The sequence below is a fragment of the Ixodes scapularis genome, unplaced genomic scaffold (assembly GCF_016920785.2).
Source record: "Ixodes scapularis isolate PalLabHiFi unplaced genomic scaffold, ASM1692078v2 PGA_scaffold13__105_contigs__length_92229423, whole genome shotgun sequence".
NCBI lineage: Eukaryota > Metazoa > Arthropoda > Arachnida > Ixodida > Ixodidae > Ixodes > Ixodes scapularis.
This window is the reverse complement of record NW_024609839.1, coordinates 49,373,466-49,401,007: the sequence shown is the minus strand read 5'-3', so window position 1 is coordinate 49,401,007 and position 27,542 is coordinate 49,373,466. Positions and strand designations below refer to the sequence as shown.

The following is a 27,542-nucleotide window of genomic DNA, read 5'->3' as shown; positions in this document are numbered from 1 at the left end:
ATCCCCAAGAACAAATTAATTTGCAAACGATCGTCGAGCCCCATCGCAAATGTCTTCCTCATCTTGGCAGAAATCGGAACTCTTGGCTGTGAAGGGGACTGTTGATTAATCCTTGGTGACTGTCCATCGAAATTGTCTCCCCTTCCTTGGGCAGCACCGTGAACTTTTGCACCAGCGTCGTCAGGTACATGAAGATCTCCATGATGGCGAGATTTTCCGCGGGGCACATACGTCTTCCTGAAAATAGTTAGTATTTTCTCTGTACACGTGTACTCTAAACGATAATATTTGTCCCGAATGCAAATGTTTGAAAAAGTCCAGCGTGCCTCTCTGTGCAGTAGTTAAACACTTGCGTTCGGCGTCAAAGTTAATCGCTTGTCGTACGTTTACCCTTTATAATTTCTGCTACAAACTTGATGTAACCTTCTCCTGGTTGAATTGGTGAAAACATTCTCATCCCTTACTTTAAATTAAAAAAAAAAAAATTAAAGCCGTTTACAACTCCCTGTAACGCGGAATTAGAGCGCAGCTTTTGAGGAGAAGGAGGGGAAGGTACGGAGAGGAGGCTATGCCCCTTCTACTTTCCTGCTCGCCTCCCATTTAGGGGAAAATATTCCGTTAAATTTAGCGCGGAAATGTTTCCGCTAAATTCAGCAGGAAGAATTTTCCGCTAAATTTAGTGGGGAAATTTTTCCGCATGACTTAGCGGGGAAATGTTTCCGCTAAATTAGCGGATTTAGCGGAACATTTTCCCTGCTAAAGTTAGCAGAAAAACTTCCCCGCTAAATTTAGCGGGGAAGACATTTCCCCGCTAAATCTAGCGAAAAAATTTCCCCGCTAGATCTAACGGAAAAATTTTCCCTCCAAACGTTTCCCTTAGGTTTAGCGGGGACATTCTTCCGCTAAATTTAGCGGGGAAATTTTTCCGCTAGATTTAGCGGGAGAATTTTTCCCGCTAAATTTAGTTGGGAAACTTTTCCCAACTAAATTTGGGAAAAGTGGAACATCTTCCCCGCTAAATTTAGCGGGTAAAATTTTCCGATAAATTTAGCGGGGGAATTTACCCATAATGAACCGCGCAGTTACGCCGACGGCGACGCCGACGCAGACGCCGCTCAAGCCGGAAACGGGCGCCTAGGAGCTGCGCTCTAAAAAAACGAATAGATAGTCAATCAGAAAATTTGCAGTCGAGTACCTGCGCCACATTATTTTTATTAGTCTTTACCATCTTTACCACATTATTTTTTCAAATTGAATGTGTATGAAAAAAACAAGCAAGTTTATTACTGATGTTGGTGAGTGTAGCACGGGGTGAACTGCCATTAGTTCCTCAGGATACATATCATCCTGCACTTGATATAGTACTTTCTTTCGAGAATTCTTCTGTTCGTGCTCATTCTGGTGATTCCCCGCCGCACACCTCATATAATCTGTCGGCAGGGGACTATGTCGGGATGCATCATTACCTCACGAGTTTTGATTGGGCATTGATCTTGGAGTCGCCTGATGTGAATGACCAGGTCATGCTCTTCACGCAAACTGTTCGGAAGGCCATGGATACTTTTATTCCGTTAAGGACAGTTACTAAATCTCGCTTTCCTAACTGGTTTTCCAGTGAGCTAAAAACACTACTGAAAAGAAAGGACTTCTTTCACAGGAAGTTTAAGAAAAGTGGCCTTTTAAAGTGGGAGGTAGAATTCAAGAACCGCAGAAAGCAATGTAAGACGGTCCTGGATCGCGACCGCCAGGCTCATCGTTGCTCAGTGGAATCAGATCTTGTCAATAATCCGAAGAAATTCTGGAGGTACATTAATTCACGTTCTGGGAGGCATATCGAGTCGAAGATTGTCCTGGATAATCACGAGAGCGATTTGAAGTCCGTGCCTGAGTTATTTGCTGAGCATTTTAGGTCCGTCTACAGGGATAGTACGCAGCGTTCTGCACCTGCGCTGCCTCACTTAGATGGGTTTGGTGACTTGTTAAGTTGCATTAATGTTGATGAAGAGTCCGTACGATCCTGTATTAAGAAAATGAGAGCAACATTATCAGTAGGGCCCGACGGCATTCCCTCTGCGATTCTCAAAACGTATCACGACATATTCACGCCGGTACTGTGCTCTATATTTAACAACTCGTTAAGGTTGGGAACCTTTCCTGAAACGTGGAAAGTCGCTGCTGTTGTTTCAGTCTTAAAGTCGGGAAAAAAAGGCGATATTTGTAACTATAGACCTATTTCTCTTCTCTCTCCACTTTCTAAGCTCTTTGAAATGGTAGTTCATCAATTCCTGTCTTTCAAATTTTGAAACTTAGCAATTCCCAATCAGCATGGTTTTATGAGCGGCAGATCAACAACTACCAATCTTGTTAGCTTTATGTCTGCTGCACCTCGTGTAATATGTAACAGAGGTCAGTTAGACGTTGTCTACTTTGACTTAAGTAAGGCTTTTGACGTAGTCAATCACATTATTCTTTTATCCAAACTTTCCTCCTATGGAGTATGTGGCTCAGTACATGACTGGTTAAAAAGCTACTTGTCAGAGAGAGAGGCATATGTCCGGGTTAACAACATGAACTCTTCGTTGTACACGACTCGCTCTGGCGTTCCTCAGGGATCTGTTTTAGGACCCCTTCTGTTCACAATTTTCGTAAATGACGTCTCTTTTGCTGTTTTAAATTCTTCATTCCTGCAATATGTTGACGATATAAAAATTTATCGAGAAATAGTTACTGAACGTGATTGTGCTAAGCTCCAGAAAGATGCATGTTCTTTCTAACGATGGTGCTCTGAAAATGACCTTTTCTTAAACCCGTCCAAAACCAAGGTCATGACGCTCTCTCGGAAAACTCACAATATCTCTTTTGCATGTAATATTCAAGGAGAGACTTTGTCTCGAGTAAGTGTAATGAAAGATCTCGGAGTCATTGTTGATTCTGGGTTGCGTTTCTCTGATCACGTTGGTAGGCTGGTTAACTCGTCTTTGCGAATGTTGGGTGTTGCCTCTCGCTTAACCAGGGAGTTCAAAAACCCGACGGCTTTTATCACGTTATACTGCTCGCTATCCAGGTCACAGTTAGAATATGCCTCAGTTGTTTGGAATGGAATTTCTAAAAGTCACCCCTTGGAGATCAAGCGTGTGCAAAAAAAGTTTGTTGCTATCTTTAAACATCGCTACATAAAGGAGGATGTTCACTGTTTAACATATGAGTCTGCGTTAGAGCGTGTTGGTTTGCTTAGCTTGCACCGGCGTCGGGAGAACGCAGACTTACTATTTTTGTTTAAAACGCTGCATGGACTCATCAATTCTCCCAGCCTGTTATCTGAACTGTGCCTTAGGGTCCCACGTGTGCCTACTCGTCTTCTGTCATCTTTTTATGTTTCTAGAACGCTTAGTCCGGTAAACCCAATTGTGAGAATGGCTCAGCGTTTGAATCATTACTCTGTAAAACTTGATATTTTCAACCCTTGCTACAGGACGTTTGTCCTTTCTATTAAAAACTTGCCCGTGCAGGATGAGCATTGCTGAATTGCTCTGTTATGTCTGAATGTCGTCATCTCCATGTCGTGTTTTCTGGTGGTGCACTTGTTGTCCTTCGGTCTTGTGTTCCGTCTCTACTGTTACTGCCTCGTTTTTATTTCATTGCACTAATTACTCGTGCACCGCCTAGTATTATGCTAAAAATGTATCTTATTTTCTGCGGAGCTGTGTATAGTGGTTTTTTTTGTTTTTTTTTATCCATTAGTGTACCAGCACCAAGACCTCAGGGTTGTTCCTGGGCACTGTATAATAAAGATTGATTGATTGATTGATTGATTACTCTGCTGGTATATATGTAAAATTCGCATGCTCCTTGCTGCAAGGGTAAGAAAAAAGTATTAATAATACAGATTTAGCCACAGCAGAGTCTATATAAAATTAATGCAGGTTTTATTAAATATATTTACGAAATCAGGAGCTTTTTTGTATCAATATCCACAAGGCGGCACCAGAATTGTAAGAGAAGCAAGGCATGTCGTTGCGGGTTGGTGGTACATACTGTTTAGTGGGAACAGCGCAAAAAAGACGTAGGACCAGGACGAAGAAACGAGCATACGAACTTTCAATTGTAAGTCAGCGCCCTGTGTGTGTGTTTCGTCGTTCTGGTCCTACGACTTTTTTGCGCTTTTCACACCAAACAGTTTGTAAGAGTAGACATATTTGCTTTCCTACATGCTTACCCTCGCTCTATCCGTATAACTTCGTTTTATGCATATTTTTGTTCCGTTCATATCTTCGTTATATTGCTATATAATCTGCCGTGTACACAAATACGCAATGTACGTATTTACATAAAACATTCTCAGTTAAAAAATTAAAGACGTTTACCATCCCTGTAACACCAAATTAGAGCGCAGCTCTTGAGGAAGAGGAGGGGAAGGTACGGAGAGGAGGGAATTTTTCCTGCTAAATATAGAGGAAATTTTTCCGCTACATCTAGCGGGGAAGTATTTCCGCTAAATTTGGTGGGGAAAGTTTTCGGCTATATATAGCGGGGAAATTTTCCAGCTAAATTTAGCGGGGAACGTTTTCTGCGATATTTAGCGGCGTATTTTTTCCGCTTGATTTAGCGGGGATTTTTCTCCGCTAAATTTAGCCGAGAAATTTTCCCACTAAAGTTAGCGCGGAATTTTTTCCGCTAAAGCTAGCGGGGATGTTTTCCCGCTAAATTTAGCGGAAAAATTTTCCCGCTAAATTTAGCGGGGAATTTATTCCGCTAAATTTAGCGGGAAATTTTCCTACTAAATTTAGTGGTAAATTTGTTTCGCTATATTTAGCAGGAAAATTTTTCCGCTAAAGTTAGCAGAAAAATATTTACGCTTAATTTCGCAGTGAAATTTTTTCCGATAAATTTAGCGGTGAATTTTTTTCCGCTTAATTTAACAGGGAAATAGTTTAGCTAAATTTAGCGGGGAAATTTAGCCATAATGGAAATCGAGGTGTCGTCATGAGTCGCTCGTGACCCTCGTGCCGTCAAACGTCATGTCACGTGTGACCTTATAATGTGAAACGTCCCATAATGCAACGCGCGGTTGCGCCGATGGCCACGGCCACGGCGACGGCGACGGCGACGCTGCTCAAGCAGGAAACGGGCGCCTAAGAGCTGCGCTCTAAAATGTTGCAATGTTTGGGAAATAATTTCTTTTCTTGTTTATATGCTCAAGGTTAAGAATTAGTACTGACATACCTGTACTGAAAGGTATGAAAGCCGCTGGCTTCGGCAGTAGTACAGTGTGATCCGCATTCAAAAATCGGGTAGGGTCAAAATCGAAAGGGTGTTCCCACACCTCAGGGTCGTGGTGGACTGCCCAGAAATTAGACAGAACCACAGTCTTGGCGGGAACGTTGAAACTACCCATAGTGGTATCGCGTTCAGCCCTGTGAAAAAAAAAGCCGCTTAATATTAATTTTTTTTTAATGAAACTCATAGGAAACTGAAACGCAAAGCGGAGCGTAAGTTCGTCTGCTTCATTTGCAAGGGGGCTGTGTTGACGTCAGAACGCCGAGTTCCGATCGGGTCTAATTATAAGGATAGTGAGCAGACCCCAAAGCCAGCTGCCTTGAGGTCTACCCACTATCCCTTGACTAGAACCAATCAGAGCAGGGCGTTCTGACGTCACCCCTCCCCCTCGCAGAAGAAGCAGACGAAATTGCACTCCTCACAGGTATCAATCTAAAATAACACAAGAGGTGTGAGGCAGCAAACCGTTTAAGCCGCTGTTGCACTGTTAATACATCATACAATGCGTCGCCCAGCCCTACTGCTTTTCCCCCCAACACCTGCTTCGCTCAAGCTAATCCTTTGTAAAAACCGAATTCGTCCAAATTTATTATATGTATATGTTTTTGGGATCCCGGACAAGGAACGCTCAGATCTTGACCAATTATGTCATTCTAAGAAATTTTCACAAGTTTAGTTTCGGTTTCCTTTCACTCATTAATGTGATTGCGGCATACCAGCTGGCGCTCCCATCGGATCCTTCGTCTGCTTTACTGAGCGCCCATTGAAAATGAAAAGTAAAGGTTTTATTATTGTAGCGCATCACTGTTAGTGTTCTGAAGATCAATAGAACAACTTGTAAAGGGCGCTTGCTACGATCCGTAGTATTATCGTCTTCACCACTTGAAATGCGTTCGCGTATTCTTTGTTCTACCATGCAACTTGCCTGCTCAAAAGCGTCACGCCAGATTACGTCTTATTGTCCGAAAAAAAAAATACATATTTCTTATATTTAAAAAAAAGTACCTTTCTCAATTCTTGATATTTCATTGTAGTGGCTTGGAGCTATATATTGATATATATGTTTTGTTCGTGACTGAGGGCTAACATTAATTTTATTGCTCCAGACATTGCCAATTTACGAAAACTGACGTAATTCACATATTTTAAATAAAAAGTATTAGTTTCTAAGATGTAGTAATTTTTTAACAAATCAAAATAAAAGCTGTTCAGAAAGAAATTTTCAAATCAGTGCCTAAAATTTAAGTTGATTTAATAATTCAATGAATATGACATGATGTGTGTTAGCTTTATTAAGCCTAAAACTATTTGAAAATATTTTATTTTATTATGATAATAAAAGTACATAAGAAGCATTATATTGTAAGTCTTTTTCCGATATCATAATAATTTTGTCGTATTTCGACTTAATTACACAAATGTTGAAATGTTCTACAGTAAAGGCACTTTTCTCAAAGTTTAACAAATAGCCGCCACAAAACAGACAAATATTTAGAAGAAATATTTTGTCCGATTACTTATGGCGCACTCTGATTTTTTCCGTGAAGATCGGAGGAGGTCAAGCCACCTCGTCGTTCGGTTTGGGGTGGAATGACCCCGCTATGTTTTTAAATGTTTGTACCGAAGAGCAGGATTTGACTTTCTACCCTATTTTTTTGTCCGCTAAAGAATTTGCGATTATTTAAATTCGAATTTATATTCATTCATCCCAGCCTATACTTCATTTCGTGGCCCCTTTAAATATCCCACGCGAGCAGTACACTGTTAGCAAGTCCCGTGTATTTGGCGAATATTTGGGGTGAAAAACACGCTATTTACACAAATTACCGTAAATTTACACGATGAGTAACGGATAATTCGTTCAGAAATCATGCGAGGTTGTAAAAAACATGTTTTGGTTCGGTCATACACGCATAACCGTGTAGCCGACCTCGATAACACGCATCGCCCCCGGCGACGACCGCGGCATTGCCGGCTATCGAAGCACCGGAATGCTTGGGGACACACTTAGAAAGGACCGTCGAGACAAATGCCGCTGAAAGAAACATGTCTCGGAGACAGATATGCACCAAAAGCAATCGCGCCATGTCGCAGGACGTTGGCGAAACCCGCGCTTACCGTGCTCGCCGCCATCTTCTGGTCGATGGCAATGCGGCTTCCCTCATGTCGCCCATGTTTGTATTTACTTTAGGGGTCCTGATAACAGTTTCTTAGACACCACAAATAAAGTCATGGGTCTAATTATTCGTTCCAAACAGTTAAAATGGATATAAAAAGTGTGTCCTCGATGTGAACACGTGACATTGCAGTTGGTTTCGTTTTTGCTTCAAGCTTCAACTGCAAGCGATCTGGCCACGGCGCAAGCGCAACGCCGATGTACGCTGGAAGCAAGCGCCGGTTGGCTTTCGTTGTTTTTGTTTGACCGGAGAAAATCTGGCAAGTACGCATGGCGCCGCTACTGTTTTGGTTTGACGGGACGCGAGAAGCTTCGCATAGAGCTTCGGAGTTTGCGAGCACATAGTGAAGACGTGACCGGAGAAGTGCCCCTGTGATGTTCCTGGAAGACGGGAACTAGCAGTCGTAATCGTCGTGTGTGCTTTGAAAGCGAAGGGAGTCACAGGGTCCACGAGTTCGCAACCACAAGCCAAGGTTCACGACAGCGCGGCGTTGACTTCGGCGATCTCGTTCTGTTTGGTGCAACCCGGCGATGCGAAAAAGAGCTGAAACATTCGTCGTGTGTGGTGCGGTGCTTTGTATTCCGGGTCTGTTTGAACCACGCTTTTAACACGGAGCGCAAATTGTTTGTTGCGTGGTGGAGGTTCAACGGGTACATTCCCGTCGTCGTCAGCTGATCCGGTCCAGCTGGTCCGGGAGGACGCAGCGAGCGTTTTTAAAAGTAAATCTTCCTTCGTTCCGTTTCAAACTGTGGAAATATCCCGACACATACCGTGAGTAAGGAGCAGCGGGCGTTTTCAACAAAATTACGTTGTTTTAATTGAATAATGGACTCCGGATTGTTGTCTTAAATCTGCCGTTTTTTATGATTCGTGTTGGACTGCGTTTGCATAGCGACGCACACCGCTCGAGTACATGATTCAGTCCTGCAACGAGTTTGTTGCGCCAATCATGCGGCGTGAATAAATTAGGGCAAGGTTTCCTACCTGCCCACAGATGCATGTACTGAGACCATTTTTTATGTTGTGAACGTAGTGCTCTTTCTTTATTTTGGAAGACGCGTTGGTGCATTTATTATGGTACAATCACTTGAGAGTTGAGAAATTGGAGAGCAAGCAAAGCTTTCCCAGCTTTGTCTCTTTCTCTCTGGCACTGCCCTGTTTCAGTTTCAGTAGGCATATCTACTAGCAGGTACAAACTGCTCTAAAGCAGGTAAAAAACGGGAAGCTTAGCACGGTGCGGACTCCGTGTTTCGCGCTTTTCGCAAGGTGACAGGGTAAATGCTTTTGTGAGATATGCGGAGTATGCAAGCGATTTTGTTATGCCCGTCGTTTGCGTCTCTCCAGCAAAACGAATAAGATTATCTACTACAAAGGCGCAATCACAAGCCAAGATTAAAGATAGCAGTCGTTTGCTTCGGGAATCCGTGTAGCTGTATTTTACCCTGCTCTCTGCAACACCGTGTCATGACGAAGAGCTGGAACGGTCACGGTTTGTGCTGGCCTCCCGGTTGACAGAAACCCACGTCGCCCGCATCCGCACCGAGTGCGCTTGGGCTGTTGATGCTCAAGCCTTTCATCCGCGGCTTGTCGCCAGCTCATCCAGCTGCTCAACGGTGAGGAAGCGGCGAGAGTAACCTCGGAAGTGAAGGTAAATCCTCGTTCATTCAGTTATCCGGTGTCAAAGTGTGGAAGATGTCCAACGTGTACTGAGGGCGGGAACTACGAGCGTTTTGCCTTGCTTTTATAACCGAAACCAGACCAACGAGATAACTGCCTTGCGTACTCTAAAATGACGGAAGCAATAAGTTTCAACAGGTCGAGTACGTCACCGGGGATGTAGGCGAGACGGTGCACACTGTTTAAACGCTTACAGTATCCACGAGTGGTACCAGGAAAGCGACGTCAACAGAGAAGGAGCTCGCGATTCAGCATAATGCACTGCTGCGGGCCCGTGTATCTTCAAAGTTCGGGGTGGTGGCAGTATAAAAAAAAAAAAAGACGCATCAGCGCCCCACACCAGTGTTCACGAATAACACCGGTCACAAACTCCCAAGCCCCACCGCTCTTCTCGACACCGACACGACGTACGACAACAAACCGCATCAAAATGCCCCAAAAGTGAAGGCGTCTGCTCCCGTACTGCAACTGCTGCAACTAGCGGAAGTGAAGTGTTGGGCGGATGTCCGGATGTCCTTCACAAAAATATATAAAAAATGCTTTGCGCAAGGATCATTTTCATTTATTATTGTATACGTAATGACAAAATCCCAATAATTTGTTTTCCTATCTGATTCAAGCTAGTCAGACTACTCATAACACTGGTCAAGCAAGAAAATAACAAAAATTTGAACTTTTTCATGACCGGTTTAAGATTTATTGTTAACATATCGTTATTTATTGCAACGGACTAACATTATAGATTTGGCCTCCATACATTTTAAATGCAAACAGTTCTAACACACGGCTGTCCATTGCGCCGTGTTTTGTGTATTCTTCTATAAATCTGTAATGGTCAGCGACCAAAGAGCTCACCCGCACATGTCAAGCTTATATACGCCGCGGGGAGAATTGGATAACGAGTAGGAAGTGTCGGGCGTAGTGTCGGTTGTTGTGTTTGTGTACATGTCGGTGCTGTGTAACTGTGTGCTGTGTTGCCTGCGTTGTATGTAGGGTTGCTGTGTAGTCGTGGCAGTCGTGGTCGTTCGTAGTGTTAACAGACTCGTCTTTTTATTTAAAGAACAGGCTGCTAGAAATCTCGATAGGTGGCGCAAGTTACCGCCCGATTCTAAATAGTTTGCTCAAGTTATTTATCCATGTAAGTTCGGCATTCGTATTTTTTTTTTGTTGTTGTCTAGCGGCTCGTTGAAGCTACCGACGCCGCCGACCACCGACAACGCACGTACGTTCCTTTGCAAGTAGCTACGTACGCCGCTTGGAGACTTTTCTGTGTATAAAAGACATCGAACGAGAACTAACGCGCCCTGTGTGCTCTCAATTCGGCTGAAAGGCGCGCGGTTCGCTGGGCTCGTCTCTCGCCTGTTCTCGGCCGCTGGCCGCCATGTTTCATAAGGAACACGCTCGAAACGGTTTTGCGGAAGGCAGACACGGTGTAGCGTGTTAAGTTTACACAGCACCTCATGTGTAGACGAAAAACACAGATGGCCTCGTGTAAAACGAACACGTTTCGACGTGTCCGCTATGGGACAACGGTTTACACGTCTGGGCGTGTTATTTTTGCTAACAGTGTAGCGGAAACAGATATAACCCCCACCTACCAATGAAATACACGATACTGCAGAAAATAAAGCAGCTTTAACCACGACTATCGGCAGTCTCCAACGTAAGTTGCATGGCCTCCTTGTTTTTCTTAATATATTTTTTGTCTTATATCCCAGACTTACAATCTGACGGGTCCCAGCGGAGTCGGTGTCCTCCAACGAAGCACCTCCCAGATGAAAGCCATGGTGTAGGGCATCCTGTGTCTGTCCTCCCATTCGGGAGCTCGTTCCCGGCCTACGATGTTGTCAACCTCTTGCTGAAGCTTCCTCTGAACACCTTCGGTTTCACGGGCGCAGCTGAGCAAACTCCACTCTATGCTGGCCCTGACAGTGTTCGTGCCGGCTCCGAACAGATTCAGAGCATTGCCCATCAAAGTCCGCACTGCGAGAAGTTCGAAGGTAACGACAAGAAACTATTATTCTTCCTTCTAATCGCAGCAGGGAAGTCTATAAAAGTCAACGACATCCTAGAAAATACGGGGGGGGGGGGGGGGGGGGCCTATTACGAGTAAGTTTCAAAGCTAGAGCCTTAAGAAGCTTGTGTCGCAGAAAAGCCGGCGTCGGCGGCGGAGTCGGTGACGGATGGGAAAATCCCGATTGGTCGGTAGGGTCATGAAGTCACAGCCACATGACCTCGTGCAGGAATATAAAGAAAAAACACAAGGCATATCTGCAATGCGTTTTGCATGGAATGAGTATGGTTTGCACATGACATGTATTTCTCACATGATTTCACTTCATAAAGTAAATAATTTGCCCTGTGGAAAGATAATTCAATGAAGTTTACGCGGAACCGGGATTCGAACCCACGACCTTTCAGTCGCGGCCAGACACGCTACCTACAAGGCTACAGACACACTTTGTTTCGCCTTCATTACAATAACAAGTAACAATTAAGGTCAATACCAGTTAAAAATGCCCCACAAGGCTTTTGCAGTGCGTATTAAAAGCCCGCATTTAGAGTAGCCCTTTGCGCAAGCCCAGCCACTCTGGCCTAGACTCGCGTGTGGCAAAAACACTTTCTACCTGTTTTACGAGTGAAAACAAATAGAAGGGTACTTCTTTGGCACTGGGGTCCGCATGCCGAACTGCCATGCGGGACCGCCAAATGCTACGCAGCGTTAAAGAAAAAAATGTCATATAGAACACAGTCATCATTCGTAACATTAAAGCAACGTATGCTAGATGGGCTAATGCAGAACTCCTTTTTCAACGTACGTTAGAGGACATCCCAAAAACAAATTCCATCTCACCAGAATACGAAAGCGCGCTCGATGGCCTCTGGTTGTTTACACAACCGGCACACCACCCGGCCATGGCACATCTACACCCTTTTCCTTAAGCCAAGCTTTCGTAGATAAAATATTGTAATGCAATTCAAAGAAAAAAGTCTTTACTGAAGGGTCAATGCACATATTTTTTCACCTGTTTCAGTACATGACGGCCCTCGTTGCAAGGCACTGGAAACAGACTTAATAACAAGTCAGGTTTTAGCGTTTTCTTGCATACCGCAGACAGGTAGTCCAACGAAAACCGCGAGGTAAAAAAATGCAGGCCATCAACAACCTCTTTCTGGAACCCGAAAGGTCGTAATGGCTCGCCGCCACAGGATAACACAAGGAACGTGGCAATTGAGGTGACAATTTTGTTTGGATGAACGCGGGCATGAAGGGGTATGGGCTCGCAATCCCGTAGGAAAAAAAAAAAAAACGTGACACCAACTGTCGCACAAACAAATTCAATAACCCTAGTCCAACGTTACTCACACGATGAAACAGATTATCACGCCTCATAGGCTCCCATGGAAGACGATTCCCAAATGAAAGTTGCGAACACCCGATGAAACTTTTGCACATTCATACAAGTAATATGAATGACTTGCAACACCTACCATAATTCGGCAATAAGAAAAACATTACAGACAGTCGCACGGGTAGAAATGAACAGGTCACGCATCTTCCAGTGAGAATCGCGCCTTTCGAAGTCGGTGGCGACACCCGACTAGTAGCGTTTGTTTTCGTGATAACAATTGAGTGGCACGCCAAGGTCTCACAAAAATATTTAACCAAACTAACTGCGGCGTTAACGCTCCACTTATTCTAAGAAAAATCCGCAACGTCGTCTGCGTAACTCAGAACTTTCACTTGAGCACCGCCCAAAATAAATCCCCGACACTGTTGGCTGTTGAGCACACTCAAACAGAAAAGCTCCAAGTATACATTGAAAACTAAAGGCGACAAAGCGCATCTCTGCCTGACGAAGGAACGAACACTTATTGCTTCAGTTAACTCCTTGTTAACGATAAGTCTCGTCGTGCAGTCCTCGTAAGCCATTTCGGCTCCATCCAAGATATCGAAACCAACATTGGCTCGCTCTTGGATGTCAAAAAGAACGTCGTGTTTCACACGATTGAAAGCTTTGTCGAGATCAATCTGAAGTATGGCAACTTTGACCACGCCGTCATCATATGCCTCTGAAACACTACGTGTCACATGAATGTTTGTCGTCATGGAGCAGCCCTGTGTGCCACAGGTCTGGTGGTCTGGTGTTCACCTATAAGTTGTGCTGGGATTTTTGCAAGGATCTTGTAGTCCACGTTACACAGCGTTATAGGCCGGTAACCTGTGACCTTCCGTAGCTTATCGACGTCCTCGCTTTTGAAGATTAAAACTGTGTATGCTCGTGTAAACGAAAGTGGTAGCATTTTACGTTTAAAAGTTTCAGAAAAAACACGCAACAAAAAGGTGGCTACAGTGCTTTTGAACGTTTTAAAAAACTCCGCCCCTAAACCATCTGGGCCCGGCGTCTATGAGTTGGGCAGACCGTCAATGGCCCTTTCTATCTCCTGTGTGGTGATAGCATCCTCGAGCCTTTCCTGCTCCTCTCGGTCAAGCTGAGGAAGAAACTCCAGTAGCCTCTCGCACGCGGGGTACTTCCTTCCTTCGACATGGCTGTCGAAGAGCTGGTGATAGCGCTCTACGAAAGCTTTTTCGATTGTAGGTCCCCGGTTCTCGATTTACCCAATCTCGTTACAAAAGAATACTTCTCATCAGACAAGGCGCGCCTCGTAGGTTGCTCGCCTGACAAATACTTTTCCGAGCGCACTAAACTACGGCACCCAGGTACCCTTCGAGGTGCAGCTCGTTTAAGCGCTCCTTAACTCCTTCCAGATCTTTAGGACAAACGCCAGGATTCCCACACTCAGCTCTCGACAGTAGTGTCGAGTCGGCGTTTAAGCTGCTTTCATCGCGTCGAGCTTCAAATGCTAAAATTGACGACTTTTTTTACAGCTGTCATTTTAAACTCTTGTTTTAGGTGTTCCCGTGTCTCAAAGACGTCGTCCCCGGTTTGTTCACGCGCACTTTGAAAAATGCTGTCTACAGCTTCTAAAGGCCCGTTCACACACTTGCTGCCGAATACGACCGAGAACGACCGAACGCAGCCGAATGGGACCTGAGCCGTCGCAAGAGGCTTAAAACCGGTCTCGTTTCTCTCCGCTCTACTCCGCTGCAAATGTGTGAACAGAGCGTTAGAATGTTTCATCACTCAGCAGCTTTAAGTTAAGTTTCCAAAGTTTCCAGTTAAAGAGCTTCAGTGGCGCCCTGTGACCTATAGTTGTTCATACCAAACAATGAACCGAAAAAAAACAGGCGTGACGTGGTAACTCCACAGCATGGTTGCTACTGAAGGCAACACGTACACTCGATCTAATAGCGCGAGCGAGTTTGCTTGGAAGTGTGTGAAACGAGTCTTCGGCGTTTTTTTCCCTCACGGTTCCGGCCTCTACCAAATCAAAATCCTCGAGGAGCTCGCTCAAGATGGGAACACTTCTATCTGCTCGCCGCTGGTACGGCGACCTATCAACTGCGGTCACGACGCAGTTAAAACTGCATACAAGCACAACGGTCCTATCGCATTCTACGAAACGGCGTACGCCAAAGAAAATAGAAACCCGGTCTTTTACCTTGCTGGGGGAAAACAGAATGAATCGCCCTTCCGTCGGTCGTGACGTTCAGCTCCGACAAGGGCAAGGACTTCCCGTAAGAACAAAAAACAACCTCTCAAAAAGCCGAAACAATAGGTAACGCACACTCGTACGTAAGTAAAGAAGGTTTCAGTGCTTTGGCCACCTGCTTCTCATCAACCATCTTGGTTTCTTGCACCGCTAAGAAATCGGGTCTCTCCTTAAATAGAAAACGTTGTACTTGGGACTGTTCTTACGTGAGCTAAGACCGCGAACATTTAGCGCTGCTACTTTGATGGCTGTATCGAGCGTAAAAATAGTAGAGTCACTACGCGGCACTCGCCTTCACGATCTTTCGAAGCCATCGAAACCAGGCGTTCCCACCTTAATGATTGTCGTGTCGCGGCCTTCCGTCTGCGAGCTTGAAAGGCACCTCCTTAACGCGTCCCCTCCTGTTTTTTTCTATCACCATCTAAAGGGTTGGGGTCGGGGGTCGTGCCGGGAGCCAAGGGCGCGTCCTCCAGGCCGCGCTTGACGGAGTCTTTGGTCTGGTCCACGACGAGGCTGTGTTCGGGAGCGTTCTCCGCCAACGGCGGACAGGCGGTCGGTAGAACCGAAAGGCATCGGTCGATGTCATCTCACGGGTCGAAGCACCAGGGTGTTGCACAGGCACAGCAAGTGTAGACTTCTCGAAGTCTTCGGCCGCGGTGACTTGCGGTGAGGCGTCGTCTCCGCCAGGGAGTCCATGTTGCTCAGCAGACGGCCGGTTGTGCGTCGCGCTGCAGTCCTCGGAGGGCCAGCTCTGCTTCTTCAACCGCCATGGTCAGCGGTGACAACTCGTCCGTCTCAGTTCCGCCGGTGACACGGGCATAGGTCTTGACGCACTCGTCTCTGTCCTGTCCAAAGCGGTTGCATTCCGAGCACTTCGGTAAACGGCAGTCGCGTCTGATGTGCCCGCCGCGGTTACAGCGCAGACAGACCAGCGCGCGTCCTGGGATGACGGAGAGGACGTTGGCTCCGCGGAGCCTCCGCCGGCGCAGCATACTGTGCGGCGTGACGCCGGTCTTCAGTGTAATTCGGACGGTGCACGTGGTCGACTCGATGGCCTTGAATCCTTCGACGCGACTTCGACAACTTTGCCATAAGACTCGAACAGTTTACTCACCGCGTCATCAGGGACGTGGAAGGGGACCTAGTGCGCACAACGGCGCACTCCAGTGGAACACGGGTCGATTATGACGCACCGCAGATTTTTCACGCTCATTACCTTCGCCTTCAGCACTCGTTCCTCGGCGTCTGGAGTTCAAAGCTTGGCCATCCAAACATAGTTCATCTTATACGCGCCTAACGAGGCAATATGAAACAACACAGTGATTGGCTTCAGTTCCCGGAAAGAGTCTTCTATTCGATAGAGACGCCACTTGAGGTCGCGGTGAAGCAGCGCCGAGTTTAAACATGTTTGCCCAGCGGGTACATCAGACAGGACAATCGTGTACTCTTCCGTAGAAGTGCCAGCAAAAGACAAGGAACCACGGCCGGCAAGGGCCGCTGTCACCGCTCCATCGGAGCTAGTCATCCTGCGACCATCTCGTGCGATCGCAGAAGCAGAATCTCCTAGGCTACACAGACACTTTATTTTTTTTTTTTTTTATGGCAAGGCGCAGACATTTCAGCACAGTTTAAATTGCATATTTATTCTACCTACAACTTTTCAATGTTGAGTCTAATTGAGAATTCTTAGCACATTGTCTATTCGCTACGTCCCCTAATAAAAAATGAAAGACGTTTACAACTCCCTGTAATGCCGTATTAGAGCGCAGCTCTTGAGGAGGGGAGGGTACGGAGGGGACGGTATGCCCCTCCTCCTCATTCGTACCCTCTCCTTCTCTTCTATTCCTCCCATGATTCTCGTCTCTTCCCTCTCTTCCTCCTCCACGTTTCCTCCTCCTCTCTCCTCCTCCTTCCTGCGTCTCTTGATTATGGAGGTACTGCCTGCCCCATATATGTATACGAGCACATCACGAGTCTTAACAAAATATTACTTGGAGCGGCCATCGCACAAAAGCGTAGAGTGGGTGGCGTTTCATATGGTCTGCCGGCGGAAAGATTTTCGCCCAGATTTCTACGCAGCTAAAAAAAAAAAAATGTTTTTCGCGTAAATTTATATTTTGTCCCACGTGTCCCTCCCAGACTGTTAAAAAAAAGGTTTTTGTTTTCAGTGGCTTTATGAGTTGTCCATGACAATTACGCAAGTAAAAATGAACTCACGATTGAAGCTTGAGCTAGCTCCGTTACCCTCGTTTATCTTCTTTAGGTAAGCATCCATAAAGTCTCTATTCACGTCTGGACTTAGCGTCTTCGAACGTTGGTCGACCTCTTTTCTGGAAGTAAAAATTAGGGTGCCTTATTTTATTTGAGAACTCAGGGTGATACTATTCTGGGCAAATTTTAGAAATATAAAGTTAACTGCAGAAACGACGAGGCTGTACTCATGCTGTGGAGCATGTTTTGAGCATGCGCACTTGCCCTCCTCTTCAACGTATCAGAGGCCACGCGCGCGTTCACAGCTCCCTGATTGTTCATTTTTTTCCTGGGTTATGAGCGTGGGACAGATATATACTCGCCTGATAAACTCAAGCATGCTGTCCGCGTGCACACGGACGATACTGGATTTGGACGATGGAAGGTAGGAGAGTAGCTTGCGCAAGTCGGGTAAGAAGTTCAAGGCTGATGTGACGTTAGCCTGGCGCGAAACTGTACTTGCTCCTTTGTCGAGGAACATCCGCCTGGGATCATCGTAGCTGAAACGTTCTCCAAATACCAGTGCAGTTATGTTGTTAGAGACACTCGACGTAATCACATTTTTTATTTTCCCCGGTGCTCCGTTCCAGGATCTCAGGACATCGTAGAGTTCAGCGATCTCCTCCTGTTGTCGCCAAGATGCAAAAACAAAAGACCGGTGAATGTAACCAAGTTTTAGAACACATGACATATTTAGCCAAAGCAGTTACTAAGATCAAAGTACCACATTATATAATCAAAATCACTCGGAAAGGGTGGAACGCAATACTTGTTCGACATCGTCTTCTCTTTTGAGAACTTCGGTTACTATTGGTGGCTATTGCGTGTTGTCCACAAAACTCGGTATTTAAACAATTCAGCACCCGTGAACTTGAGTTTTATGCCACCTGCCTCAGTGGAGCACCGGGTGTAAATTTGCAATGAGTGTTTAGATCAAGCTTTGAATGCTTCAATGATTAAACAACCGTCCTAGTTAAACGATGTGAAAAAAAACTGTTTTTGTCTGTTGTTTCTAGAGCTGAATTTGAAGACGGAATAGCCCCACCGTCAAAGGTGGCCCCACTCCGCTTTCTGCCAAGTTGTGCCCCAACATCATCTTCTCCACGGCAGCGCACTTAATCTGCCCTTGACACTTGTCACTCAGATTGGTTGGCTTTTGTCTTAAGCCCTCCTACCCCCTACTCCCTCCTCCTCTCCTGTTTTCCGCGGGAGAAACGACAGACACTTTCGTTGTCTGCTGAACGTGTGCCATCGCCTGCTCCATTCAATAAAAGGAAGCGCAAAAAAAAAAAAAAGAACACGATGCAACACTGTAATTTTACTCTGCGTGAATGGCTGTATTGTTAGGCAGAAGTGATCTTGGCTGGAGTAATAATTTATTGGGTCCTGTAAGCTCGTAATTTGCTATTACCGTCTTTTGGCGCGCTTCACCAACAATTATACTCCTTAATTAGGGTTGGTAGGCAAATTTTTGTTTATGCAGGTACTATGGAGCTTGAAACATATCAAGTTTCAGCACGTCACGCAGAAAGTTTTTTTTTTTTCGGGTTGAACTCTGCATTTGTTTTAAAAACAATGTTAAGTTTACAACGATACGACGTGTGCTATCGTGTTCGGGTGAAATGCGAGCACTGGAGCGCACGTCTGTCGACAATGCTGCGCCTCCTGGAAGCTTCTGGAAACTGACAAAACTGTGAAATGGACAGTAGTGCGCTGCGAGAGGGAGCGTCCTACTCTGATGTGTTCGAACCTCGCCCAGCACAACCCAAGCTTCCACGCTGTGCCGGTGTTACGCTGGAAGTGCCCCACTGTTCGCATTTCATTTGATAGTGTACTCGGTGGACTTTGCTTTTTAACAAAGCTAAGCGCCAACCGACTAGGTGTCATTTCGTCGCACCTTCTTTTCAAAGTGGATATTTGCTGCGGTCTCTAAGAGTTGCGAACCTCCTGCTTCAAGCAAGAGTATTCTTGCCAATGCACGTCGCCATAGCGGCGTAAAGACGGACTCAAATAAGTGCTTTGGAGGCATAATAAAAATATACAGTGCGCTCCAAATCTGCAAAGCTGTATCACCCTACCAAAAAGCTTTCTTAAACCTATCGGGAATTCCTGAGAAATAGTGATGGCCTCTTCAAGATTTTCTAATAGGATTGAGAAGTGCGACATTGTTTCTTGAGAAGCATGTGGGAGATACCAACTCTTTTCCGAAAGAGATCTTGACCTTTCAAGCTTATTCTACGGTACCGCATGATAGCGCAGGATAGGCGATCGAACTCTAGTTCGCTTCACAGGACAAAATAACAAAGCTCTGCAACACGGCTACTGAGACTTCCCGTTTTTTTTCTTCTTCTTTTGTTTAATGGGTGTTGATTGGACTTTGTTCTATTTCATACACCAAAATGTATTGCACCTTTATATGTTCTTCCATGCTCTTCTTTCCGAATCCAAGGTCTCGTAATACGTGCATGCAGAACCTGCGGTTGTCGACCCATGCGTGTCCATTCATTGTTGCAATTCCTGTAAGATTGTTGAAGTTATTATTTTCACACATGAAAAGTACTAAGGGTAAACGTTTTCAAGGCTCGCTGCATTCAAAATAAATTAACCTTAATTTAGCACTTTCAAGGTGAACTCAATAGAATGATGGCACGTAAGAAATAGTTTCCACGCACTATTATTGTCAGCAAACTCTCTAAGCCTTGAAAACAAAGCCCAAAATTTATCACTGTGTTGTTTCTATCACTTTCATTGACTACCCAACTAAACTCAGCGCATCAACAAGAAATGCACTTCAAGGCCGAAATTAAGTAGCCCCGTATATGCCCGAATTTGAGCAACGCTCATACTTTTAATTAGAGCACCTACCATGTAGTTTAGATCAATTTCTCTCGATAAAGGCGGTCAAGCAATTAGCAAGAAACTAAGATAGATCTGCGTAATGTCCGGCTGTTTGCTGTGTCAATACGTCAGCCCATTGCTGATCAGAAAATCATCCGTTGCGACCGAGCTGCCGCGGACATCCAATGGGTCTTATCGTCTTATGCGCAGTGTCGGCGGCAACACGTTACAAGTAACGGCATTACCGCTGACACGTTACTTATTACAAAAACGTAGTAACGTGCTCGTTACATTTTAAAAATGGTAACGGGTAACGTACTCATTTCACTTATTTAAAGTAACGTGTAACGTAGTTAAGTTACTCGTTACATATTCTTCTCAAGATTTAAATAAAACTTAAATTTGTTGCGTGTTTCTAGGTGCCAAGTCACACAAATTTCGCGTCTTTTGAGTTTTTTTTAGTGAGTTTTTAGGGGGAAGCGTAAAAAAGAAAAGGTAATAAGCGTAAAAAGCGTAAGCGTAAAAAATATGAGATAAGATGTTTAACTTCTGTATTGACATAATGTTTCTTAAAATATGACGCGTGTGTATACCTGTAACGTCAGAGAGTAAAATCTATTAATTCATAATATAAAAAGTAATGCAAAAGTGACGTGCCTTACCTTTTAAGGGTAACGGTAACCGTAACGTGTTCCTTTTATTCTTTTATGTAACGTAGGTCGGGAGCGCATTACTTCCATTTGCAAGTAACGTATTTCGTTACATTTTCGGTAACGCTTACAATACTGCTTATAGATTTTACAAAACCAATAATGTATTTCAGCAATGGTTAACCCATTTAAGACTAAACAAGAATGAAAACCAGTCATGACCTCTTCGGTTACGTCCAACGAACTCACCATCAATTCCGACGGTTTTCAAAAGGAAATGTGAAGGACGGGCCAAGCAGTCGTCTTTGTTCAGTCCTTCTTTGATCGAGTCCAGGTCATTCAGCACAACGACATCTTCCGATCCCAGTTTGACTCTGTAACAGCATAGATAGAGGGTGATTTTAGTTTCGAAAAAACCTTTCATTTCGTGGTCTCAATTTCTTCATGTCACTATACAACACGTGAATAGTATTTTCGACCGGAGTCAGTAAGCGACAGCATGTTTACACGACATCGAAAATGAGCGACCATTTTCCGTGTAGCGACTTCTGAAATGGCGCGCACTTTTGAAAACATTCTATTGTTACATGACTGGACTTCGCCCCCTGCATTCACATGTTGCTGTGGGTTCTTGATGTTGTTTCTTGCCGTAGTTTCGTGTAGTTCCTTGCTGCATTTCCTAGCTGCAGCTTCCGGCTGTGGCATCTAGCTGCAGTTACTTGATTCTAGACGATGGCACCTTGTGCAGTGCCCGAATAATTTTACTGTCCTTGGGTAACTTATCAGGCAGCCCGCAGCATAACCTAACGAGAAGAATGAAACAAAATTGTCAAGCGACGAACCCAAGCACAATTTGCCACGAGGTGTGAATTATGGTCTATAAGTAGCTGCTTTAATATTCGTCTAAGTGCAAAACATCCTTTTGTACCGGCTATTTTAGTTGTAACTTCGCATCAGAGTCTTATTCACACTACAATGGGATATTTAGGTACGAATAAGTAATATTATAATTACTGTTTTCATTTTCTCGTTGCTTTCGATGAAATTGGTCTTTTCTTAGCAGCGTTCACACTGCAACAGGACCTAATTTAACCGATGTAAATTGAGACCGTTTGTCCGCGTGTTTTGTTGCTCATGCTCACTTGCGCACGCGTGAAGTCGAGGCGAAAGTTGCAGTTCTCTCGCAACAAAGGCCAGTACTGTAGCTCCTTTTTGAAAGATTAATGCGCAGTGTCTTGTCGACTAGACATCACTGGGTGTTTTTTTTTTTGTTCTTTTTTTCCTCAGAACCGACGACATGTCGGAACGGAAATCTTATGTTAGCACATAATATAAAGCCGGTATCACACTGCTCGCACACCATATAAAAGGCACGGTGACCTCTGCACTCACGACGACAGAGTAGACCGGTTTCAAACGTGAGTGCCATCTAGTAGCCGCTGCGACAATCATTCGAGAGCGCCATTGTTTCTTGGCCGCGTACTCTGAGCATGTATGTCGGTCACGAGTGTTGCGGCAGCGTTCGGCATGGAATCGGCATAGCTCACATCGAAGAAAGGGTGCCGCGTAATCGTTCGGCACTGACTCGGACCAAACCATGCGCTTTGTGCGCCCGAAACAAATGACGAACGTCAATGTTGCTCGATGAACTTTTAAAAATGGTCTATAATCTGCGAACACGCCATAAGCGTGTTTGAGCTACATTTGCTTCATACATTTATTTGCTTGAAACATGTCTGAAGAAAGATCTTGTGAGACAAATTTTACATGGCCGTCGTACAAGGAAGAAACACGCCTCAGACAGTAGATAGTTTTAGGGAACCGTTTTTGCAGGACCAATACGGTATAGGATGGGCCCTCTGGTACGAACTGCGCAAGTGCGGGTCTCCGGCGGTAGCGAATCCGTAGTTCGCACCGGAGGACCCATCCTATACGGTTTCCTAAAACTCTCTAGTGTGTGTAGACTGTCTTTTTTTTTACATATCGCCAGTGTGCCCGCGCATTGCAGAACAATTTCTGGCTGCACGTCCGGGCCCAAAATTGCAGCCCAAATCAAGCTTACCACAGACAACGTAATGACAGTCAGTCCTCCAACTGCGCAGATTCTACAGAGAGAAAGCAGGTCTGCGGACACGGGAGTGAGTCTGACCTGATGATGGGTCCGTATTTTTCCGCGAGTTTCTTGTAGGTAACCTGGGGACTGGATCCGAGAAATGGCAGGTAACCTAGGACAGGGACACCAGTCGGTCCCGGAGGTAGCGGCCTGTCCTGAATCCTCGCCTTCCCCTTTTTGAGGCACAGCGCTGCGATGACCAGCGTTATCACCAGTCCAAGAGCGATGTCTGTTGCCAAAGAGGAATTTTCCTCGCGAAAAACCTTCAATAAAAAAAAAGAAAAAAGAACAAACACGGAAGCGCTAAGTGTTAGGATGCCCAAATGCACGGAAGAAGAAAGAAATTACCGCCAACCTATACTTTTCAATTTCTGCATTCCGTGAAAAGGAGTATTCGAGCAGCGATCGTTGAAACTCGTTTGTGAGTGAAGCGCATATTGTTTATATATATCGGCGATAAATTCAGCGCCGAACATAACGTCACGTGACCTGGCATCAGGAGAGACCAGGACTGGACGCCTAGACGTCACGGTGTCTCGGAACCAACTTCACTTGATTTGAGGACACATGGCGTGACGTCATCGTGTGACTTGACCTGACGTCACATGACGTTAAGATGCGTGACGTTAATTTCATCACTAAAATTAACGGTGAAATTGACGATACGGCTTTAAGTGATGTCCCACGATACTATGACGTAACCTGGCACTATTTCTCCCGATATTCAGCTTGAAAATTGACGTCACGTGACGTGAGGCTAGATGACGTGGTCACTGGATGTGACTTTTGACGTCACATGATCTGACGTCACATGTAGTCAGGTCGTGTGACCTCAATTTCCCCGTGGAAATTTGGGGGCAATTGGACGTCACGGTGCCCCGTGATTTGATACCAGGAAGCACTGTCACGTGCCACGACATCACAATCTGAGGCCGTGGCGTAACCTGACTTGATACTGATACCAGTCTCCCTGCTAAATTTAGCGGGGAATCGCACGGACGAGAGAACGGACAGATTGACGGACGAATCCATTCCTGGGATTAGGGAGTTCGTTTTAAATGCATTCGAAGCTTTAATCTATTTGCTCCCCAAAATGTTCCAAGTTCTCATCGAATACCACATTTGACATATAGTTTGCCTTTCAATATGAAGTATATGAATATTACAATATAAAGTTACGTATTAAAATAAAAAGAAGTTATAGCTTCAAACATATCTTGCAAGAAAACCCTACGTTTCAAATCCAGTTCGTTTTCTTTTTTTTTTCAGTGTGACTGAAAGCACGCCGAAGGGCAGCAGCTCCTTACGTCCCCTTTCATATGAAATATGCAAATAAAATTATGAAAAATCTGTTTTGTTTTTATGGAGACGGTCATCTCTTCAACTTTCTCGTGAAGTCGCGGAGGTCATGCGCGTACAAAGCGGGCAAGGTGCTTATGGACCTGTTTAGGTTTCCTGTAATAATTGAAAAAGGGCGTGTTGGTGAATAGATACGAAAACTTGGAAGGATAAAACACCGAAGACGGGAACGGAAACATGACTTCTTTCATCTGAAAGGAAAACACTCCGAGGACAGGGACGAAAACAGGACTTCAATGGAGGAAGTCCTGTCCCCGTCCTCGATGTTTTATCCTTTCAAGTTTTCGTGTTTTTCCAGACGTCTGTTGGATTCGCCTCGAGTCCTACAAAAGCATTCTCGGATATTTCTCTCTGTGCCAATCACGTGCACATACTTGATTTCAAAATGTGAGCTTTTCAGGCATGTCAGTAGCACTGCAATGGGAGTAGCTGTCACAGTCACGACGGTGACACTCAATATGAACACAATCAAACAAAGAGCTCTTGAAGTCTTTCCCCAACAGCCCCAAAGTGTCATGCGCTGTGTCGATGATTGTTTCTGCGTTCTCAAGAAATCAGACGCCACTAATTTTCTGGCACACCTCAGCTTCATTAAACCGGCCGTTCAGTTCACCGTGGAATGAAACTGAGATGATTTCGAAACGTCAGGTTTCCTTTCAAGGTTTGGTTGGAGCAATATTTTTTTTATTCTCATTTAACAAGGAACTTTTTTTTATCAAATGTGAGTATTTTCAAGAATCCCAAGAACATTAGATGAATCTTTCTCAATATAATCTTCCAGTGAAAGGCTGATGGCTACGGTTAAACCGCCTTTGCGAACATGACCAGATAATATTGGTTTTATTGCGGACAGACATGTTCGACAATTGTAACGCCGAACGACATTTCATCGCGTGTCTAAAGTTTAATTTGGGGTACAAATGTTTCTCCCCAAAGCACGTGGACATAACAGCTGATAATATTAGCGACCTGATAGATTTGTACGAGGTCTTGATTTTAGCCGGAGACGAACGGACAACAAAGGAGACAAGGGACAAACACACACGTCTCACTTCACTTGACTCTTCATAGGAAAAAAACAAATACGTCTTACAATTTGCGAATGCAAAAGCATGAATGTCGTTCTTCCGCTCGCTTAGTTCGTCTGCGGCATAATGGCGGGAACAGCCACGCTTCGCCGGCCGACGGCCGAGCGCGCGCTCTCGTGAAGTGGCCGCGATGCGCTGAGCTCGGCCGTTCGACCTCTCCGGAGTCTGCCCGGGCGGGCTCTCCCGCCACCGATCCCTCTTACCGGCGGCCGGGCCGCTGCGTGCGCTGCGCCGCCATGCAGAGGGCTTTTCTGGTGGCTTTTTTTGGAACTACGCCGCGCAAGAGCCTATAGGAGCCTCGATCCTTGATGACGCGAGCCAGCCTATGGGAGCCTATCCATCAGAAATCGGCTTCACCACGCTCCTTTTGGAAAGGTAAATTTAGCTGCCGTTTTGCGTGGCTTTTTGCGCGGCTTCAAAGTTGGGAGACTTCAGATCGCGGCTTCACTTGACTCCATTGGAAGAGGGGAGTTTAGCTGCGGTTTGACACGGCTTCGAAGCTGATGACGTCGGCTCGCTCCATAGGACAGTCAATGCTTTTGCATTAAAACGATTCTAGTTGCTATCCTTCTTTTATGCGCAGCGAACACTCAACTTGGAGAACAAACTGAATATTTCCGCTGCTTATACAATCTACTTTGAAGGGAGTACTACAGCACACAAACTACTTTAAACAAAGTGAACAGTAAAAAAAGATACTCTTGATTGTCGCGATGTTAACACGCGCAATATATGTTTTTTTCAGTTCCATGCGAAAAATTTACAAACATACGACACATTCGGAAACATTCAGTATAGGGTGTACCCGGAATACAAAGGTGTGTTTGTTTCTTGTTGCAAAGATAATCAGCATATTGCCTAACAGTCAGTCTAAGTCAAAATGTAGTCCTAGTGGTCGAGACCAAATTCCAATGTTTTAGAGCTTATATATGATTTAAAGGTTACTTTTGAATCTTTTAAATGGGAAAATGGTGGCCGACGATCTCCACGAACACATAGAGATGAATGCCGCCGGCTACCGGAAACGGGACCCGCTTTTCCACCAAGAGTTTCAAACAAGGATGACTAGCACCGTGACGATGCATTTTTGACACTGTTTGATTGACGTCACTGGAATGTAACGTTGGTGCGGTAATACTTGACGAAAAAACTGTAATTCTTCTTTAGTACACACTGTATTGATTTTCTTCTGACCGTGTCATATTTCGACGTAGCAACTTCAAGTTTTCTTGTTTTTTTAATATTCACTTCGCTTGAAATAGTTTATGTGATGCCCTTCTGACGACAATGTAAACTAAGTATCTAGTCTCACACCTACACACTATACATGTAACACAGCAAGCTACCCTAAATCTAAACAACCATAGTCCTCGAAAAAGACAAACAACTAAGAGCAATAAACACAACAATGACAAAACAAGAACGAATAAAAGACGAATACTCACCTTCCAAACGAAAGATGGTGTATAGGACTCGTACATCTCGTCGTCGATAAAACAAAGCTAGGAGGGTTGCTGAGATCACACAGGTCGTTGCCCTCTGTTGCGACGGCTGTTTGGCTCGAAGAACCGCTTCGTTCAAACCCCGTCGATCAGAAACGAGTAGCTTCGCTGCGAAGTTCTGTTAAAGGGACCATGAAATAACCTTTCTACTTTTGCCAAATAACTTTTACACTAAACCGTCGATGATCACTGAACGCCGAACAGCCATCCGTTTTCGTTTCGATATATTAACTTCTTCTACACGAAAACTTTTTGAAATATCGAAGTTTGCTTCCTCTCCAACTCACCGCAAAACAAGCCGCGGCGTAATTTTGAAGGACGTGACGTTCTCTGTTACCGGAACCGGAAGTTCTCTCGGCAGTAGGAGAATGGGAACGTTAGCTTACGAGCTGGTGGTGTGCCGGTAGATTTTACCACAGGGTTTTACTGCGCTGATGGCGCCGATGCAACCGACATATTTTCTGAATCGGCGCGTCGCATCACCGCAAAAGTCATGAACATATTGCAGCTAAGCAAAATTCAATTAGATGTGTTGCGCTAAAGCGTCAGCATGGTCCCATACGCCGGTATGAAGCGCAGCAGGTCGTCAGCAAGACAGCCGCCTCTCCGCCGCCGTCAGTGGCGAGAGGCGGCTGTCGTGGGCAGCTCGCTCGTGGCCAAACGGTTATCGTGTTTGGCTCTCACGCAAAAAGCCGAGGTTCGATGCCTAATAGCGGGGGCACTTATTATTATTTTTATAATTGTCGCGCTCTGGTAAATTCAAGAACTCTGTTGCATCTTCAAGGTCAGAATGTTCTACGCGCCGAATCTTCCACGCTGATTGTTCCAGAAGCCCACCTGTATACGAAAAGGGCTCTGCGTGTCGAGCCGGAGTCAGTCTGGCTCCAGCGCTCAATCCTGCTGTTTCAACCCCTGCGGCGCAAGCTTCTCTCTATTTTGTTTGGGCACAGGTTCCCCCCCTTAAACGCTTAGGTTCTTCAGTTATTCGCCGCCTC

At 45.1% G+C, this 27,542-nt stretch overlaps 1 protein-coding gene across 1 annotated transcript; it reads right to left on the bottom strand.

Annotated features, from left to right (window-relative positions):
- Window positions 1–26,765, bottom strand: LOC115319212 (cytochrome P450 2J6-like). Its single transcript, XM_040213380.2, has 9 exons — window positions 26,491–26,765; window positions 22,635–22,861; window positions 20,735–20,859; window positions 19,408–19,514; window positions 17,321–17,622; window positions 16,965–17,077; window positions 10,856–11,114; window positions 5,224–5,414; window positions 1–237 (listed from the first exon to the last, which is right to left on the bottom strand). Exons 1-9 carry the CDS (start codon window positions 26,524–26,526, stop codon window positions 59–61), a joined length of 1,539 nt encoding a protein of 512 aa, XP_040069314.2. The 5' UTR covers window positions 26,527–26,765; the 3' UTR covers window positions 1–58.
- Window positions 26,766–27,542: the final 777 nt, after the last annotated feature.